Here is a 20,055-nt window from a genome sequence, read left to right on the forward strand (position 1 = left end):
TGTTGAAACAAAAATCTATTTATACATACATGCATTCCGCCGAAAATACTACATGCTGCATCAGTAACGAATATGTTAAACACTTCATCATCCTCTAAATCTGTCAGAGTATGCTGTACTTTCAACAAGATGAAGACATTGATTTTGTAAAGCAAACATGTATTTGTTTTGTTATCTACTGCAGGCAAAAGCGTCTTCTTTCCATTGCAAAATGTGATCGCATAAATGTGTTAAGATTAAGTTTTGCTTTGGTGATCCTAGGAGCGTTGCATGCTATTGTTTGTGCCACCAGAGAATTCAAACTTAACTCGCCCACATCTGACTTTACAATTTCACAAGACGGCAGTAGCGAACAATATTGCATTGCAGCCAATATGCTCTGAAGAACACACACTTAAAATACATCGCTGTGAGGTGTGGAGTAGGCCTACTGCTGATGTTTCAAGAAAAAGCACGGTTGGTGACCATTCCTTTAAAGCTTGTGCTTTGTTATGGAGATGCATTAACTTGAATGCGAGAAGTGGCGCAATCTTGTGTATAGTAGTTTAACAAATGACTCAAATGTTCTGGAAAGTCATTAATTCAGACAGACTATAGAACTGTGAGGTGTTGGAAGACTGGGTGAGGCACATTGAGCTAACATTGTGTGTCATTTCTAATACTATTGCTCTGGGTGATGTAAATATGGAGGCACGATGGGGTTACCACTTGGACTAAGTGGATATCATTGGCATTATAGGGACGGGCCAGTCATCTAGTGCACCAGGCCCAGACGGCACTTGTAATCAGCTGATTAAGAACAATCCAAATGTGTGGGCAGGCGCCTTACATTGGCTCTTTATATTGATGGGCAGAACCCAGCTACTCCGACCATCTTGAAGGAGAAGCACTATACTCTCCATCTACAAGAAAGGATCAAGACATGACCCATGTGATGATTGATTGTTGGCAATGCTTGATGCCCCCGCAAAAGCCTAGCCAAAATATTACTTGGGGAGTTTAGCAATTGGATTTTAGAACATGACATCACATCTTTTAATCAAATGAGGTTTAGGAGGGGCACTAGCACGGCTGATAATGGACTGTCATTGATGACTTAACAAACAGGCATGGCGAATACGAAAGCTGCTGGTCTACGTAGCATTGTGGTCTATAGTGAAGCCTTTGATACGGTTGACAGGGGTAGGCTGTGGTGAAAGCTGTCTAAATGGAAGATTCCCGGGCGCTTACTTAATATGATCAAGTCACTGCATGGGCATATGAAAGTTAAATGACTAAGTGGATTGCCTCTTGCTCTGGTCTAAAAACAGAGCTGCATACTTGTACCCACACTGTCCAACTTAAGACGGCACTGGTCACTGGGACTATTAAGTCATTAACCTACAGAGCAGGAGGGTACACTGTTGGGACTATCATTCAGTTGTATTTAACCAAAGTATTGCTCATCATGCTCTATGGGATGGAACATTTGAGTCTAAACATGATAACTAAATTAGAATTACTAGAGAGATGCACACTCTAGAGACTTCTGCACTTAATCTAGAACACTCCAGCTGAGTACATCATGTTGGAATATAATATCGTGAACAAATCAGCTAAAATTGTCCAAATCTGTTTGCGCGTGTATCAGAAAATTATGAATGCCACACCACATTGGTGTCTTAGAGAAGTTCTTATACTACATAAAATCGAGTGTCATTGTCATACTTGCTGATAACGCTAAATTATGGATCAGCAGATCTCCCAACAGTGCATTGACACTACCGTATCTAGGATTCAAGAACAGGATTTGCAGGATATTAAGCAAATGTCGCAGAGAGCACAATTTGGTGGACCTGGCTGGTAAATCGAATGATGAATTATATATTATTTGAAAGTTAACAAGGTTATGAGGGGTACCCTTTGTCTAAATATGGCTGTTAATAGTATGCACGGGTCTATTAACATTTGTGGATTTTTTGATAAACTGGTCCACAATAGTGAAAAAATCATGGTGTTGACTCTAAAACATTTGAGGACATCTTTAAGACTGCAAAGCAATATACATATGATTGATCCAGGAGTAACAATGGTAAAACTATGCATAAAAAAGACTTTTGATATTATAATTGCCAAGGAAAAAGAGACGTTTACAAAGAAATAAATGCAGTTAAGAGCAATTGTATCAATGAATGTGGAAATAATGGGACAATCAAACATCTGAAAACACGTTATAAGAACTTTGTCAGGAGTCACGAAGCCTCGGAGTATTCTAAAAAGGTGGTGCGTCCTACTTATCACATCGGATGACGTCGGAGGAGGTCCTCGACGACGGCGCATCAACGTCATCGACGCAGGACGCAGACGCCGAAAAGTTTCCGAAGCAGCACAGCTGTGGTGATTACATGTCATAGATATGGAATACGTCGGAGGACCCAATCCCCTCGAATGGGTAATACTGAGAACTATGTTAAATCACTGCGATGGATGCAAATTTGGAACGTGTATAATGCACATAATCAGGAAAATTGTACCCTGGGTAGAGATGTTAATGCTACAAAAGAATCGGAATGGATCAAATACGTCAAACAAATATATTACAGTAATAGTCAAACTCACAATGAAGTCTTGTTGAGTAGGGTTTTAAGTAAGGGCATAACATTGTCTTTTGATATTGACATAGAAATAATAATTGTTAAAACCAAACCCTTGCAAGCTCCAGGTGCTGACGGAATTCCTAGCCTAATTTATAAGAGAAATCCCAGCTATTGGGTGAATACATTTGCTATTCACTTCAATCTGTACAACAGGATTTATTCCTGTCAGTTGGAAGGCTACTATGTTAATACCTATATTTAAGAAAGGATCTAGAGACGACCCATATAATTACAGATTGTTAGCGATAACGGATGCCTGTTCAACATTTTTCGCACAAATCCTTCTACTGTAGGTGAATGGTTGCATTAAAAAGAATAATATATTCTCTAAGCAACAAAGAGGCTTCCGAAGAGGCATGAGCACCTTACACAATGCCTGAACACTACTGTCCATGATGAGGGACAATTTGAATAAGGACATATCTTTATTAATATGTGTTATTGATTTTAAAAGGTGTGTTCGATATGGTAGACCGCAAACTATTGTGGGATAAACTCAGCAAGTGGAATTTAAGCCCTGTGGAAGTTAATGTTGTCCAGGAATGTTCTACTGATACAGAAGCCCAAATAAGATTGCATCAGGAGGGAGCTCTTGGTGAAAAGATTCTGACTAATGGGGGTCTAAAACAGAGCTGTTCCCTTGCACCCACGCTTTACAATCTATATGTATCGGATACGCGAGCAAGCATAAGTGACTGTAGAGATTTTCCACCTAAGATAGGCCATGATCATCTGGTCTGGCTTGCAAATGCAGAGGATACGGTACTGTTGGATACAACCAAAATAGGCCTGCAACAAACTATAGATAAATTAGTACAGTACTCTAATGAAAATAGGCTGGTTATAAACTATTTAAAAACCAAGATTATGATGATTGGACGGAAGAAGCCAACAAAGAGTACATTTCCATGGTCAATGGTCAATGGAAAACAACAGAATAGAGGTCATCTACTCTTATGTATGCCTAGGTATTCTCTGACACTTTGAATAAAGCACTACATGAGAAATTCACATGTCAGAAAATTGAAAAAAGGTCCCTCCCTTCAGATATGATTTGATAGTTTATTTATATACGCACAATATGTTTCAAAGCGCTTCAAATCAGGCTGCCACTATGTTCCTTATTTGGGGTAAGGCTTCCCGACCTCTGATTAGGCGAAGAAATGAAGGAATCATAACACAAAGAACATTTGAATAAAGTCCTATGTTAAGCCCCTTAATGGGTCAGACTTAGTACAAGTCTGAAACTGGGGACCATCCTCTTCCTTAATCCTGGGGTAGTGAGGGGTGGTCCACTGTACCTTTTCTGGGCCCAGCATCACACATTGGGCAGCAGCACTCTGTCCCTGATCATCTCACCTAATCCAATGCCCCCAGGGACAGGAAGGAGACAGTCACAGGCCCTTGAAAGCCATCGCAATTGGCAATAATAATGCCATTATTACTCTCATGACCCAAAACCAATTAAACAAGCTTCATGCTTGCCTTCCCTTGCAAACCAGAACTCTGTATCCACAAGAGACAAAGGTCTGCACTCACCTCTTTGTACTTGCCACGGAGGTACAGGCTACTGACATGCCCCAACAAAAAGTCACGATCTGCCTGGTTGAGCTGGTAAATCTCGATTAGCGGGTCAATAGCATTTGTCTGTCCAGATGATATCAGGCCAAACACGCGTGCTTGCAGCTTCTTCAGCCATAGTCCAGTCTAGGTGGGGAAAAAAGGCCAAACCATTTAAATAAAATACAAAGACGAAATGTTAAAGGGTTCCCAAACACACACCATGTTTTGTGGTACAGTACAGGAGAAGGAATGACATTGCAGGGAGGTTCATTCTATTTATAGCGGGGCATGCTGTATTTCTCTGTGTGTTGAAATGTGTCGAGAAAAACAGATCATTTGAAAAAACAAATCACATCAAAATTCATAAAATGTTAACAATATCACGCATTGAGATATTAATCTTATTTGCGTAATGCAGTGGTATTCAAACTTTTGTATCTCATGCTCTGGCCTGGCTGACTTCTTTCCTCTCTGACAGACCCTCCCAGGTCCAACTTGGGTCCTTCCTCTCCTCCATCTCCTTCTCTAACTGTGGTGTTCCCCAGGGGTCTAACCTTTCTTCCTGGTTGTTCAAACAATACCTGGCACCTTCCGCCCACTGCATTGCAGCTCTCTGCTCCAATTTCCAATGCTATGCGGATGATAACCAGCTTGCCTTAATTCTCCCCTCTTCCACCTCTTCTCCCTCTCTTATCCCGGATTGTCTGACTTCAATTCAGGAGTGTTTCGCCGCCAATGATCTCTGCTTGAATGCACGCAAGGCGGAGATCCTCCTCATCAGCACACCTGCAACCCTCTTTCCCGCCACTCCCTGACCGGCCCCCTGGCCCTCCTCCTGCTCCCATCTCTGAGGCTAAGAACCTCAGGGTTATCTTTGACTCCTCTCTCCCCTTCTCTCCTCATATTTGAGATGTCTCTAAGAAGTCAAACTACTGAATGCACCTCCTCAGAGGTATTCTTCCTTTCCTCTCCTTCCCCCATAAGTTCACTGTAGCTAGAGCTCTCGTTCTATCTAGGCTTTACTACTGTAACAGCCTCCTTTTAAATCTGTCTGCCTCTACTCTCCGTCCTCTGCAACTCATCCAGAACAGGACTGCAAGATTTGTCGTTGGCCTCAAGCCCAGGGATCGTATCTCTCCAGCACTGAAATCTCTCCATTGGCTCTCAGTGACTGCAAGGACCAATTTCAAGACCCTTTGCATTGTACACAAGGCCTTCTGGGGCCTGGAAACAAAACATATCTCCAGCTTTCTCTTCTGAAGTATCTTCCTATTTGAGCTCTTCGTTCCTACACTTCCAACTCCCTGAGGGTCAGTCTCTTTTCCAAGCAACTAGTTGGGGGGCAGATCGCTCTCTTGGGCCAGCGCCTCCTCCCTTGCCTCGTCGTGCCTTGAAACACTTGTGCATAGGCGCGATATAAATAAAATTTATCAGGTCATATCATGTCCCCTTTGGAGTAAAAATGTTGCTTCTGATCCGACCACTTGAGTAAATGTATTGTTTGTGGGCTCCACAATATGCTGTATCTGCTTATATTTTCTACCAAAAGCCATCCTCAAGTTCCCTTTTGGAAGAGCATTGCATCCCCCTGGACCTCCTTCGGACCCCACCAGGGGGACGGCCCCACAGTGTGAAAAACGCGGGTTATTTGTAATGAGGAAAAAGGTGCAAGAACCACGCTGAATTAGTACCCATATATTGATCACCTAAGGGCAGGGAAAAAAACCATGAAATTAACACAAGAGAAAAGAATGAACAAACAACATGCAACAATAAAAAACAAAAGGAGAATAGCTTACAACTATAAAACTAGTAGTACATCTCACTCAACGCAGACCATTGGCCTCATTACAAGTGTGCCGGTCCAGCAAAAATGCCGGTAATTCTGGCTCTGGCATTTTTACCGGACTAGCACAAGTGTGCCTGTGGGGGCCACGGATCTCCCGGCAGGCCTGACCTGCCTTGAGTTCAGGCCCCTGCTGGCAAACAAATGCCTGAATCACTGGCGCTGTTACTAACTGTGCCAGTGATTCAGTAAATCCCAGGACTCCATGGGAATGGGAACTTACCGGCACTGCGTCGCCCATAATATCCTGGTAATACCGGGATATCGGGCAACAGAGAGAGTAAGTGAAGTTTTCTGGTAATCAGCCGCCATGTAGCCACAAATCTGAGCACATTATTAGTTGAATCAACATCTTGTTCTCATACCATTAAAAGCGTTAACATATCTGCAACCTAATGCTGAACATTTTGTTTTTTTCCAGGACTTCCATGCCTTGAGTATTCTTTTTTTGTAAACAGTTTATTGTTTTCATAACAAACAACAAACCGTGCACCTTAACATGGTGCATAAACCCCTTACTCCCCAACCCTTCCACCCTAATCCCCCTCAACCCCCTTAAATGCACTCCGTCTACAACCACGGTCCATCAATCCACAACCATCACTTCTTCTGTGCAATCCATGGAGCCATTGGTGTCTAGTTCCTCAGGCTCCGGGCCGGTCAGAAATGCAATCAATTGCTGCCAAGCTATCAGCGTTCCTGATTCTCCCCCCCGCCCCCACACACTGCTTCCCTCCAAACAACCGTTTCAACCTCTGCTCATTGTAGGAGGTCCCTCTACCAGGATTCTATAGTTGGTCTCTGCCGTGCCTTCCAGCCCATGGCTATTCTGCGCTTCGCTAAAATATAGGCGAGGTCTTTGAGCTTGCTCACGTGCCTAAATTTACGCGGTCTAGGAAAGCCCCCCACCATACATCCCCACAAGGAGTCTAACGCTAATCTTGTTAGCCAATCGGTCTGCGATTTCTTCCCAGTATCTTGTAATCTCGGGGCAAGCCCAGAACATATGTACCATCCCAGCATTCTCATCCCCACATTTAGGGCAGTATTGTATAGCCGCATTCTTGAACTTGCTAATTTTCTTAGGGGTCATGTATGCCCTATGGCTGATATATAGCTTAATCTGTTGCAGTCTGGCATTCCTCGACACTTCATGGTCTCTCCCACTCCCGTCTCACTTGAACCACCTCTTTACCAACCTTGGACATCATTATCTCAAATTCTGGGGACCTCATGGCCAACCTCTGACACTGCTTGGAACGTTTCTATTGCAACATTCGCCTGCTGGGCCAGTTCTATTTCCGACCATGTCTTCTTTAATAGCCTCATGAGCCTAATTTATGTAATGTACTGTCCACTATGTAGGCCAGTGTCCTCTCTTCATGTCAAACTCCAGCTCGCCATACATCACCCACTTTTGTCACTCCCACCGGTTTCAAGTGTTCCCTGATAATTCTCCTCAGTTGTTCATCTATACCTCTCAGTGTCACCAGGGGGACTTGCGGGGAGCACGGCAACGGGCACCGCATCATTGCGCAGGCCCTGTGCCAGATCTCCCTGCCCAGGGTCAGCAGTGCCGTCCTCTTTCGTTTCGGGGGGTCCGTCACCCACATCCACTCTTTCAGGAAATATGGTGCACATTCCACCCTTAGTCTGGACTCCGATGTGATGTCGTCGGACAAACATTTTGCTACGTATTGAAGTTGTCCAGCTAGGTAGTACACTTCAAAATTGGGCTGTCTGATCCCTGCTCGGTCATATAAGTTCTGTAATTTCCATAAGGCTAACCGGTTTCTGGTATTATGCCAAATCAGCCTTCTGCATATACTATATACATTGGAGAAGAAACATTTGGTTATCAAGTATGGGACGTTTGTAAAACAATGCAGCAGCCTGGGTAGGATTATCATTTTGAGCAATGCCGACCTCCCCATGCCTTGAGACTTTGTTCTTTGCCGTACACATGCAGTGGTCAGCCATTGCTGAATAACGATCTTCTGTCTTGCTGACACACCCAGGTGCTGTAGAATCAATATCATAGGGCTTCTTGGGATTAGCTATCCATCATATTAGCTCTTGCGAAATATGTTCCACTGTGCTAGGACTCCATAGCATATCGCAGAGAAGAGCGTCTTTCCCCCATTTCGCATGCTCAACATAGGTCATTGTTTAAAAGCCTCTATTTTTCCACACTTATCCTACAATAGCCTAAACACTACCTTTAGTTGAATTATCGGTATACACGCATATCATCGAAGTACTTTTCATCGTGGGACTTTTCATCGCCACTTTTTCATCGACCAAACATCTTGGTCCTCTGAACATCCAACAGATCTATTTCAAACTGATTCCCTGTCTAGGTTCATATTTTCCACCTGTGTTTCTCTGAGGTAGTATGGTTCATGTAGACAGGGGAATAGGCTATGAGATGGTTATGTAGACACTGACAAATTAGAAGTTTGCCAATGGTTTTTGGAAGATATAGGGAGGGCAACCCAGGAGGAATCGCTTTCAGCAGGCTAGATGACTATAGAATAGTTCATTAGTGAGACCTTAGAAACGAAGGTGAGGTGGATATCATGGATATACAGCTATTGCTACAGTGTTTGGTGTTTTTAAACTCTGCTGTTGGGTCGAAGCATCAGGAAAGGAGGCAGAGGCAAGTGACTCTGCGGTAATGTAAATGGTCACTGTGCACTCTGATGCATCTGAAAAAGAGGGTGTGGGTTAGGCTAATAGGGATGGAGGGCAAGCACAAGATTGCTTTGAAGCTACATTGATGCACGCAGTACCCAGAGCTCTGAGTTAGGGTCTCTTTCTAGCTGTCCTGTGTCAAGAGCATAGAGGCATTTCTGTCCAGAGGGAAGCCATGTGTGCCTGTGGTGCTAGGATGAGTTAGCGAGGGATATGGTATGTAAGTCAGTTGTAGACGTGTAGTTTTTGGTTGGGCTGGTTAATTGCTGTGTTTGGGTTGCTTAGCTGGCATGCATATTGTGTGTTGAAACATAGATGATGTTCTCAATTGGCCACTGTCAAACTCTCTTGGCTTGCTCTCATTCTCAAATAGATGCATTGTATATCTATCATGTGTAAAAAGAACATAGTAATTGGCAGATGGGGGAAGTGAAAGTACAGCAATTTCACTCAGTTTTAATGTTTTTATTTGTATTTATTTCAAAGGACCTTTACAAAGCAAACAATACAGACTAAAAGACCAGAACTAAAATGACACAATGCCAATACCCAATACAATGTAATACAAGTTAAAATATAAGTAAAATTCAATAAAATAGAATTTCTAAACCACAATATACACTCATTGTGTTCACCAATTATGTTCACCAACCAACTACACCTTAAGGTTGTGGGCTATAGACATTTAACTGCGCCGCTTCTGTTTCAGCTAAGGATTAACAATTCTAAAATCACAGTACATTAATCACCTAAAAACAATTATGAACATTAATATAACGATTGTCTGATAGTCCCAACATAGGGCAAATCATTTCATTTAAATTCATTCGGTCATTCACAATTTATATGATAAAAATACTAAAAAGGAATACATTACCAAAATCGCTCTTCATTGACATTACATTACGCTTTTACAGTAACACACCATAAAAGGTACAAAGCCACGTTCACTCTTTCAATCTCTGTATTAAGGCAGAAATTCCATAAATCGTCCTCCCCTATCGAATCATAATTATGCACAAAACTACCCATTATGGTCATATATACCGAACCCAGAAGTTTGCACTCAGTAAATACATGTTTTACTGTTTCTAAGACCCCAGGAGATTTATATATTCGACAGATCATATGCTGTACTGGGATCTTGAGTTTTGCATCACAAAAAATGTGCAAAGTTAGTTGGTTTGTGCAAAGTCTAAATAAGAAATACCGGACCGCAGGACTAGGGCACTGCCTCAAGTATCTTTGGGTATGAAGAAACCGATGGGTGACATTCGAGACATACTTATAGGTGTGCAACATTGGTAAATCTGTGTAGTTGTTTGTCCAGTCCCATTTCTTCAATGTACTTTTAAATAACTGCTTTACTATGGGAAACCTAGTGCCACGTTTAAAGTCAGGTAACCAACCAATACCCTTGTACAGCCTATCCATCAATCTATTGAATTCCTCCCCACTAAGCTTGTGGCTGATTCCATTAGTGGTCCCCAGCAAAGCCAGTAATTGACATTTTGGATGTGAGTAAGTTTTTAAATGAAGCAACCCATGTCTAAACATCACTTGAACCTACAGGGAAACCAACCCCAACTCCAATCTAAGATATTCGACAGGGGTCGATAGTCACATTATTAGGATCTGATTCCAAAAACATCCCCCAAGAGTGACCAGCCATTTAAATTCACCCATTGCCAAGGCATGCAGGCCATGTAAGACAATAGAGCAAAAACACTGGGTTTATGAAGTAATTATGCCTTCCTCCAAGGAATATCCAAACTTGAAAAAACTAGAACCCTTGGATGGGATGTGAAATAGTCTACATGATTCAAATGTAGTAAGTATAAAGTATGCAACCTGTATAAGTACCATACCACTTGATTATTTGTATACGGTGCCCAATAGTTCTTAAAACACAATTATTTATACAAGTGCATTGTTCCCTTAACTTTCAGGTGCAATTATCCCACAATATTCACAACAACCCTCCTGATGAACCGTGTGAGAGGACGGAGAAACACGTGTAGAGGGAGATAAAAGGGAAAATTAAGCGCACACTGCATACGTCATATATATTGGCATTGGTTGTATAATTCAAAACCATTATATGTGAAAATATTTGAGAGTCAAAGACTACAGCAATACTCTGTATGGATATAATACAGAGTGGAAGGAAACAAAAGGTTGTGATGTGAAAATAGATCCAAAATTTGAAAATGGAAGTATAATTTTGTGTTAAAGAAAAAGTGTATACACCCTGTATGAACGTAATACAGAGTACAAGGAAATCAGACTGTCATGAAAATATAATTTGATGAATGAATACTAACAACTGATGATTTAAATTTCTTAACAACTGATACATTTTCTTTGGAGCGCACCTAAAAGTCTCTGTGGTTCATTTCAATTTAGTAATTCAAGCACTGGTCAGTCGCAGTGATAAAGAGTCCAGGTGGCTGCAAACATACAAAAAGAAGCTATAATTTTCTTAATTATAAGGAAGCTCGCCATAGTTGCCACAGACTAGGATTCAAAAATATTTTGTACTTTACGGCAACAGCAGCTGAGCCCTACAGCCAAAACCAACTAAGTTCAGCATTTCTTCAAACCAACAAAACAAATACAATCCACAAATCAAAGAACAGTCACTGAATCTCAACAAATATAAAATGAACAACGTTTTAAGAAAAGGGAACAAGATGCGGAGGAGCCATTTCTGGGAACTCACAACCCCAATACAAATAATAAGAACACCAGTATCAAATCCTTAAAAAAAGCATTTGAGCAACTAGAAAAGTGTTGCTGGGAGAAGTAGGCAGAATACCTCGAGGATTACGCATATGCATCTTCCTGCATTTGAAGAGGAAGCTGTGGAAGATTTAAAATAATGGGAAGACTTGCTCACCACAACATCCAAAGAAATGATTCACAGGATAATTATGAATACAAAGTCGTCCCATTCTAAACTACTACAAGAAATTGACATAACTAAGGAAATAATTGAAAAGATGAATTTACCTGAAGCAACATTAAAAATTACCAAATATTGGATGAATACTTGCAAAAATTTGAGAAGGAATAAAAATTCTAAAAAACAACTTTTTTTTTTTTTTTAAATATGTTTATTTTAAACCAAGGCAAGGTAACAAGTTTATAGCAAATGCAACATATAGCATGACTCTCAATGTTCCCCGTCCTAACCCCTCCCCCCTGCCCAGAGCACAGGTGTGTTTCCCAAACGCCTGTGCTTCGGTCTGTCCACCTTGTTTTGTGTTTCTCCTTTCAGGTGGCGTCACAGTCCCCCAGGACTCGCTGGGCATTAGTGGGCTTAAAGGTCAGCGCAGGGAATCTCTGGTCATATTCCAGCACAGGTGCCCAAATGTTCTGAAAGCGGTGGAGGATTCTGGCTTTTGCCGCTGTCACCTTTTCGGCAATCAGGATGTCCCATAGTTTCCCCCACCATTGGATCATCGAGGGGACCTCCGGGGGCCTTCCAGGAGCGGGCGGTCACTATTTTCCCCACCAGGAGACATTGGGTTAATAGTTTAGCTTTGCTTCCCGAGCGTGGATTTGTCCCTGGGATTGGGGTCCCCAGGAGAACGGGTCCGGGGTCGAGAGGGAGTGGGGCCCGGGTGATTTGTTCGATGACCGCAAGGCATTGTTTCCAAAACTGTTGGACCTTCAGGCATGTCCACCACATGTGGAAGAGAGCCTGGTCGGCCACATCCTCTCCAACAAAGGGGGTCAAGGGAACGGTTCATGTGATGGAGCCTGAGCAGAGAATAGTACCAGCGCGGTAGAATTATGTACGCGCATTCCCTATTGGTGACGCAGGTAGATGCAGCACGAGCTTGTGACCAGATGTCCACTGAGGTTTGGTCATCCATTGGGCCTACCAAGTCTGCCTCCCACTGAGCTATAGCCCGGGTCCTTGTAGTCAGGAAGTCCTCTGAGAAACGTCTGTATTGAGTAGTTATTCTGCCTCGGGATGGGAGGACCTTGAGGGTCAGTTCAAGGGCTGTGAGGGGGCGCGTAGCTGCTTGGAGGGTCTGCGGATGTGAGCACCAGTGACGAAGCTGAAAATATGTGAACCTGTCCCTCTCTTGGAGTTGGAACCGCTCCTTACATTGCTCAAATGTGCAGGGGAGGGCGTCCTCATATAGTTGGTCCAAGGTTTCAAGACCTCCCTCGATCCAGTTCTGAAAGTTTTGCGGGTGCGACCCGGGTGAGAAGGTTGGGTTGTGGAAAATTGGAGATAGGGGGCTCAATCCCCTCGGGATCCCCTTACGTTTTAACGCCTAGTCCCAAGAGGCCAGGGTATGTTTGGTTGCCAGCAGAAAGCCCTCCCCGTGTTCTCTAAGGGCTGGTGGAATGTGCGGGAGGAATCTGAGGGGGAGTGGGAGCCGTGCCTGCTCGAGTTCCACCCATCTTGGGCGGTCCGAGGCTATCTGCCAGGCACGGACGTGAGCTAGTTGTGCTGCTGCCCTGTAGGCATGCAGGTTGGGGAACCCCAGACCCACCCAAGTCTCGCGTCCCCTGTTAGGGTCTTTCGGGGGATTCTAATTTTTTTGCCTTTCCAGATGAACCAGAGCCTCTTCTCCTGCAGCTCATTTAGGTCGGATGTTGGGATTGCTACCGGAAGGGATGAGCAGGCGTAGAGAAATCTTGGTAAGAGGTTCATTTTGCAGGCCGTAATACGACCCATTAGGGAGATTTCCTGGGATGCCCAGCGTTTCAAGTCATCCTCGAAATCTTTGAAGAGCTTGGGGAAGTTGGCTTGAAATGTTTCCCTCGGGTTTGCTGGGATCCGGACCTCTAGGTAGGGGATGGACTTTCTCTTCCATGTAATCGGGCACATTGGGATCAGGGCCTCCCGCTCCTCCTGGGAGAGGCCTATGCACAAGGCCACCGATTTGGAGAAGTTGATGGTGAAGCCAGTGACCCTGCCATAGCTAGCTATTTCAGCTAGGGTATGTTGTAGTGAGGTGCGAGGTTCCGAGATCGTGAGCAGCACATCATCCGCCTATAGGGCGATTTTGTGCTGTGACCGATTGGAATGAGGGCCCCTGATTTGGGTGTTTTGTCTGAACCTTTGGGCAAATGGCTCCATAATGAGCACAAACAGCAATGGGGATACGGGGCAGCCTTGTCTGGTCCCGCAGGTCAGGGAGATCGGGGCAGAGAAGGAACCATTAATTCTAAGGAGGGTTTTTGGTGCTTTGTAGATCTCCAGGACCATTGTCTGGAAAGTTGGGCCAAATCCAAAGGCCTCCAACGTAAGCTGCATGAAGGACCAGTCCACCTGGTCGAAGGCCTTGGTAGCGTCAACAGCCATTAGCACAAGCCCTTGGGAGTTGCGCGTGGCTAGGTCAACCAGGTTCAAGTTTCTACGCATGTTATCGCCTGCAGATCTACTCAAGATGAAGCCCGTTTGGTCTGTGTGGATTAGCTCAGGCAGCACGCAAGCCAGATGGTTAGCCAGGATCTTAGAGTATAGATTGGTGTCGATATTTAGGAGGGCTATCGGCCTATAAGAGGCCGGGTCTCTCGGGTCTTTCCCTGGTTTAGGAAGGAGGATTGTGGTGGATTCTTGCATTGAAGGGGTGACCGTCCCCGTTCCCTTGATAGAATTGAAGAGTGCCAACAATGGGGGGAAAGGGGGTGGAGGGGGAGCGGGGGTTAGTTGGGGTTTCAAGATTTTGTAAAATCTCGTGGAGAAGCCGTCGGGGCCTGGGGTTTGAGGGACTTAATAGCTTCTTCAACCTCCTCACCTGTAATTGGGGCCTCCAGGCTTTCTCTAGGTGAGTCTTGCAGGTGGGAGAGGGCCGCCTTCCGTATATATTCCCTTTGTTCGCTCCGGTTCTGGGAGGGTGCCGCCATTACCTGGGACAGATGTTCCGCGTATTGCATTGTCCACTATGTGTCTTGGAGGCCGACGATGGTACTGGTACGTTTTGCCTTGGCCAGTTTGGCTACCAACAACCTGTTAGCCTTGTTGTTCTTGGCGTAATAAGATTGTTTGGCTTTGGCCATAAGGTGGGCTGTATGCTCGGCGTAATGAGCCTCTAGTTTTTTTCCTGGAGATGCGGATGGCTCGCTGTGTCCTGGGGGACCAGCCTTTCTTCTTATGAGTCTCTTCCGCTATTTTAAGTTCCTCCTCCAAAGCTAGGCGGGCCTGGCATCTATTGCAATGAAATGCCACCCCTTGTGCGATTAGTTCGCCCCCGATTACCCCCTTAAGGGCGTACCAGGTGTTTGCGGGGGAGGTGTCTTCCACCGGGTTCTCCTTAAGAGTTTATGATCGCTTTTGCGATTGTGTCCCTGAGCAGCATTTGATTAAGCATTGGGTCATATAGTGCCCATATGGGGGAGAATTGGGCTTTGGAATGTGTGCTCGAATTTCCATGGTACTGGGGCGTGGTCTGACAGAATCCGGAGGCCAATGGATATCTCTGTGGTGTAGGTGAGCCCCTGAGCAGACGTCAGGAGAAGGTCTATCCTTGAGAAGGTCGGATGGACATAGGAGTAGAAAGGAGTAATCTTTTTCAGAGGGTTGGAGGATCCGCCATGAGTCTACCACTTCGAGTGTTCTAAACAGGCGTAGCAAGTTGAGAGCTTGTGTGAAGTCTCAAGGGAGTAGGGGGGTGTGATATGTCCCTCGTGGGGTCCGGCACTCCGTTAAAGTCTCCCCCCATTATTGTTTGGACTTCTATAAAGTGAGAGAAGGTGGCGCCCACTGAGCCGTAGAAATCAGATTGCCCGGTGTTGGGGGCTTATATTGAGACAAAAAGAGTAGATATCTCCCAGCAGTTGACACTTGACGGCCATGAATCGGCCTTCCGGGCAAGATTTGGTATCCAGGATTTGGGGGTTCAGGCCCTTTCTAAAAAGAATTGCCGTGTCGCTTTTCTTGGAGTTCCCTGAAGCAAAGAATTGTAGTGGGAACCACCTAGAGCGGAGCCGTCCCCAGTCTTCTGGTAGTAAATGGGTCTCCTGTATCAGAGCTACTGCTGCATCCTGAGCCTGGAGTTTTTCCAGGATCGATTTCTGCTTAGCGGGAGAGTTCAATCTGTTAACGTTCAGCGTAAGGATTCAGTGTCTGGTGTCCCTGTGCTTGATCCGCCCCTGCTGTCATGTCTGAGGAGGGGGATAAGGTCGGGGCGGGGGTGTTGCTCAGCCAGCTTCCCGATAGAGTGCTAGCCCTAAGTCACCTTGCTCTTGGGGTTTCAGCACATGTCCCCAACGGGAGCGTAACTTTAACGGATAGAGGGGCCAATTTTGTAAGTGTGGCCATCCCCCTGGCCAACAGGGCCAATTGTGGAAATGCAAGAGTTATGGAGTTCCAAGGACTCTGAAGGTGGAATGTACCTTGGAACTGGGCATGAGCCGTGGGTGGGGCCCGCTGCGTTGAACGCGATCAACTGTGGCTGTGTCAAAGGTGGCGAGTCATCTCCGCAACGATGTATGGAGACCAGCCGTGGGGAGGGGGCGTCTCTCCAGCAGGGACTCTATCTGCGCTCTATTTTCTCCTGCTATTTCGCTGGACTTTGGACCATGAGGAACGGATGGGCTTTGGAAGAGCCTCCGATTCCAAGCCTGCAGGGTCCTCCGATCCTGGTGACGTGTCCTCCGCAGGTGCGGAGGATTGCATGATCTTGCTGGCGTCTTGAAGGTGGCTGATTCTGCGAAGGGTACCGTTGTATGAAAATTGTAGGGTGGTTGGGTACAGCCATCTGTACCGAAACTGCTGCTCCTGCAGGAAGAGCGACAGGGGCCGGAGGGCCCTCTTCTGGAGGGTGAGTAGGGAGAGGTCCTGGTATATTTGAAGAGGTGGCCCCTGAAAGGACAGTTTGTCTCGGGTGCGGCTGATAGCTGAGATTGCCTCATTTGTGGTAAAGAAGTGCACCCTTGTTATCACATCTGGAGGGAGAACCGAGTCCAGCCCTTGTCGTGGGCGCAATCTGTGGGTGCGGTCCAAAAGGAGTTGTGGTTTATCTAGGTGCGGGAGCAAAGCTTGGAAGAAGGCCCCAACGTATTCGGCCAGGTCTTTGTCTGGCACAGAGGATGGTACCCCACGGATACGGAGGTTGTTACACCGGGCCCTGTTTTCCAAATCCTCTTGCTTGAACTCAAGGATTTCGTACTTGTCCTGTAGGGATTGTATGGAGTTTTGGATTTCCCCCAGCACGACTGCCTGGTCCTGAGAGCGGTCGTCGATCTCCCCCAACCTTTGTTCCATCTCGTTCACCCTTTGATCCGTATGTTCTAGCTTGCTGGTAAGCTCCGTCATGCAGGATCTGATTTTGGATTTAATGTCGGCCATGAAAGACAGTATGTCCCCTTTGGTAGCTAGGGAGCCCCGGCCTTCTTGGGCCTTTGGTGGGGTGGTTTTCAGAGGGTCGGGCTTCTTCCCTTTGTCCATCGTCGAGAACATGGCTACGATGTCGGAGTTCTTGCCCGCCTTCGATTGCTTCGTCATCTTTATAGATCTGGTTCCCTAGGTAGACTCGTGGGCCCTCCAACGCGTGGGTGGAGAGTGCTGAAGCGGGCAGTGAGAAACTGCCGCTAGTATTTGGCAGTTTCTCGGGTTCGGTGGGTTGCGGTCCCCCGTCTTGGAGTGCAGAACCCTGCTGTCATGCTGTGATGAGAGGGGGAGCAGAGTGGGCCGGGGTGCCCCAGGAGGAATGGGCTGCGGAGTGAGAAGAGCCGGGGAGGGGGGCTACCAATGACCCTCGATGTTCAGCTTGCTGACCGGGAAGGGCAGTCTGAGGCTTGCTCTAGGCGGGAAACTATGGGCACCTTAATCCTGCTAGCTTCACTTTGTGCGTGGAGGGCACTGGTGCCCCCTGCGGCTAGTCCTCGCTGGGACGAGGAAGTCCGTGTGTTGAGGGCCCCACTGTTATGCAGAGGCAGTGGGGGGAGGCAGGGTGGGCCGGGGTGCCCCTGGAGGGGGAAGAGCTGCCTAACGGGGGCAGGGCCGCTTCTGAAGTCCCCCAGCACCCAGCAGGGGTGTCCAGGCAGGGCTAGCCAAGACCGGAGCTTGATGAGTGGGGTACGACTCATGGCGGGGAGCGGGGACCCCCGCGGGGTGAACACTCCTTGCCAGCAATGGAGGGTCCCTTGAGCCAGCTACAGCCCCCCCTATTCTGGAGCAGAGGGGTTCCGGGGTGGTATCGGGGGGCACACTTGCCACAGTGAGGGGCCCCTTCTGGGAGATCCATGGTGGCTGATTCGGGAGGTCCAGTCCTCCCAGCATGTAGCCTGCTGTGAAGGCTCCATGTCCGTTCTGGGTCTCTGTGCTGCACGCACCAGATGGTTAAGTCTTCAGGCATCGAGGGGGCCGCCGAAGACTGAAGGATTCCCTCCCTCAAGCGCCGTCACACGCCCGCGGGGCCCGCACCAGCACATGCTCCTAAGGATCCACTAGGAGCAGGGGTGTGGCTACCAGCAGGCACAGGAACGAGTGCGGGTGCCACATTGGGACTGGAGGGCATCAAGCAGGTGTGGCGCTGGTAAGCTTGTGTGTGGGGGCTGGTGGGGGCCCCTCAAGCCCGGTCCATTGCCGTGTGGTCCGGTCTGCCTCCAGCACTGTTCAGGCAATCGGGAAGGCCCGCACCCCCCAGACACCAGGCTCTCGAGCCCCGCCCGCCATTTTGGATGCAGGCAGAGGAGGGGCTGCTGCTTTCGGAGCTCCGGGGGCCAGCTTCCCGGTCTCGTATCGCTCCGGGGTAAGGGCCACAGTGAGCAGCTGGGGTTCGGACACCCCCAGGTGGACTTTGAGGGTTTAACTCGCTGCCAAAGCATCTGATATTCTCGCTGCAGCGGGCCCGTCCCGGCAGGCTCTTAAAGGAGCATCCGAGTCATCGGAGCTCCAGGCCACGCCCCCAACAACAAACATTTTTACGTGATATATTGGACTAAAAATTTAGAAGAGTTTACACATTCCAAAACAAATTCAAATCAAGAACAGCAGCTGGCAAAAAACCGGCCAAGAAAACGACAGATGAGAAACAAACATTTTCTGAAAACAAATCAGGATCTTCAGAAATGGAAAGTGAAAATGAAGAACAATCAGAACCACAACAGGACAGTACAAAAGCATCAGACAGAACAACAACATACTCTTTTTTTAGAAGAATATCAAAAGCACAAACCGGAAAGATCTTACCCACTCTATCAAAGCACTCAACAATTAAGAAATCAACAGCTGCAACATACAAACACAAATGGTGGCCAACAAAGAGGGGCAGAAGGGGGAAGAAGAGATAAAACAGGAGAAAATGCAAATACGGGGGTACAAACATGATCACAAAACCCCCAAAGGAAGAGAACCTAGTTCTAAACTTAACTGATTCAGAGCTATCACATGACTTAGTCACAGCATTAAAAGGACTATCCTTTAGTCCTACAAATCAAGGAAACTATTTCCAGATGAATCTTGACCTCTTTAAATGAAACAATGATGAAATAACAATAAAAGAGGCGGATAAAGGAGGCAAAATAGTCCTCCTAAAAACTACTAATTATATTCGTATGGTGGAAACGCATCTAAGGGACACAACCTGCTATGAAAAACTGACAGAGAACCCCGTGCCTCAAATATAAGAAGAATGGAACATAATGAGCACGCATTGGCATGAGAATGGTATACGAACGGGTGAGGAGTAGGAGTACGTAAGAAACAGAAATCCAATAATGGCGACTATATACGTTCTTCCAAAAATTCACAAGAAATACAGCACTATACCATCAAGCAGACCAATTATTAATGGAATAGGATCTGTAAGTGAACCCATATCAGCATACATAGACAGACACCTACAACCACTTTTAGCCAACCTGGCTTCATATGTACAAGACACCAAGCACATTATACCGCAGCTTGAACATATTAACTGGGAAGAAAACTATAGATTGGTTACTTTTGATGTCACTGCACTATATACAAGCATCCTACACCTAAAAGGAAAGGAAACAGTTGAATACTTTCTCAAAGCCAGGTCAGTTTCCTATTTGGATCAGAACAATATGATCCTTGAAATGCTAAATTTTGTACTCAATAATAATGTGTTTCTCTTCAACAATATTATGTATAAACAACGCCAAGGGACTGCAATGGGGGCGAAATTTTCCCCCTCATATGCTAACTTATATATGGGGAACTATGAACTAAAGCATGCCTGGACCCATTGCACATTCATGGAAGACAACAATATTGCGTTTTGGGGTCGGTACATAGACGACATCCTGGTGATTTGGAATGGAGATCAGAAATCTTTAAAAGAATATCACAAATTCTTAAATACAAATGATTACAATCTC

General features: G+C 46.0%; 1 protein-coding gene across 5 annotated transcripts in view; it reads right to left on the minus strand.

Annotated features, from left to right (window-relative positions):
* EXD3 (exonuclease 3'-5' domain containing 3) overlaps positions 1–20,055 on the minus strand; it is a 3,187,846-nt gene that overhangs the window by 2,328,804 nt on the left and 838,987 nt on the right. For all 5 annotated transcript variants that reach the window (XM_069609779.1, XM_069609780.1, XM_069609781.1 and 2 more), the window contains one exon: positions 4,176–4,343. In XM_069609779.1, coding sequence (XP_069465880.1) covers positions 4,176–4,343 — 168 coding nt within the window. The remainder of the gene's footprint in view (positions 1–4,175; positions 4,344–20,055) is intronic.

The sequence above is a fragment of the Ambystoma mexicanum genome, chromosome 8 (assembly GCF_040938575.1).
Source record: "Ambystoma mexicanum isolate Mex_15411 chromosome 8, UKY_AmexF1_1, whole genome shotgun sequence".
Taxonomy (NCBI): Eukaryota; Metazoa; Chordata; class Amphibia; order Caudata; family Ambystomatidae; genus Ambystoma; species Ambystoma mexicanum.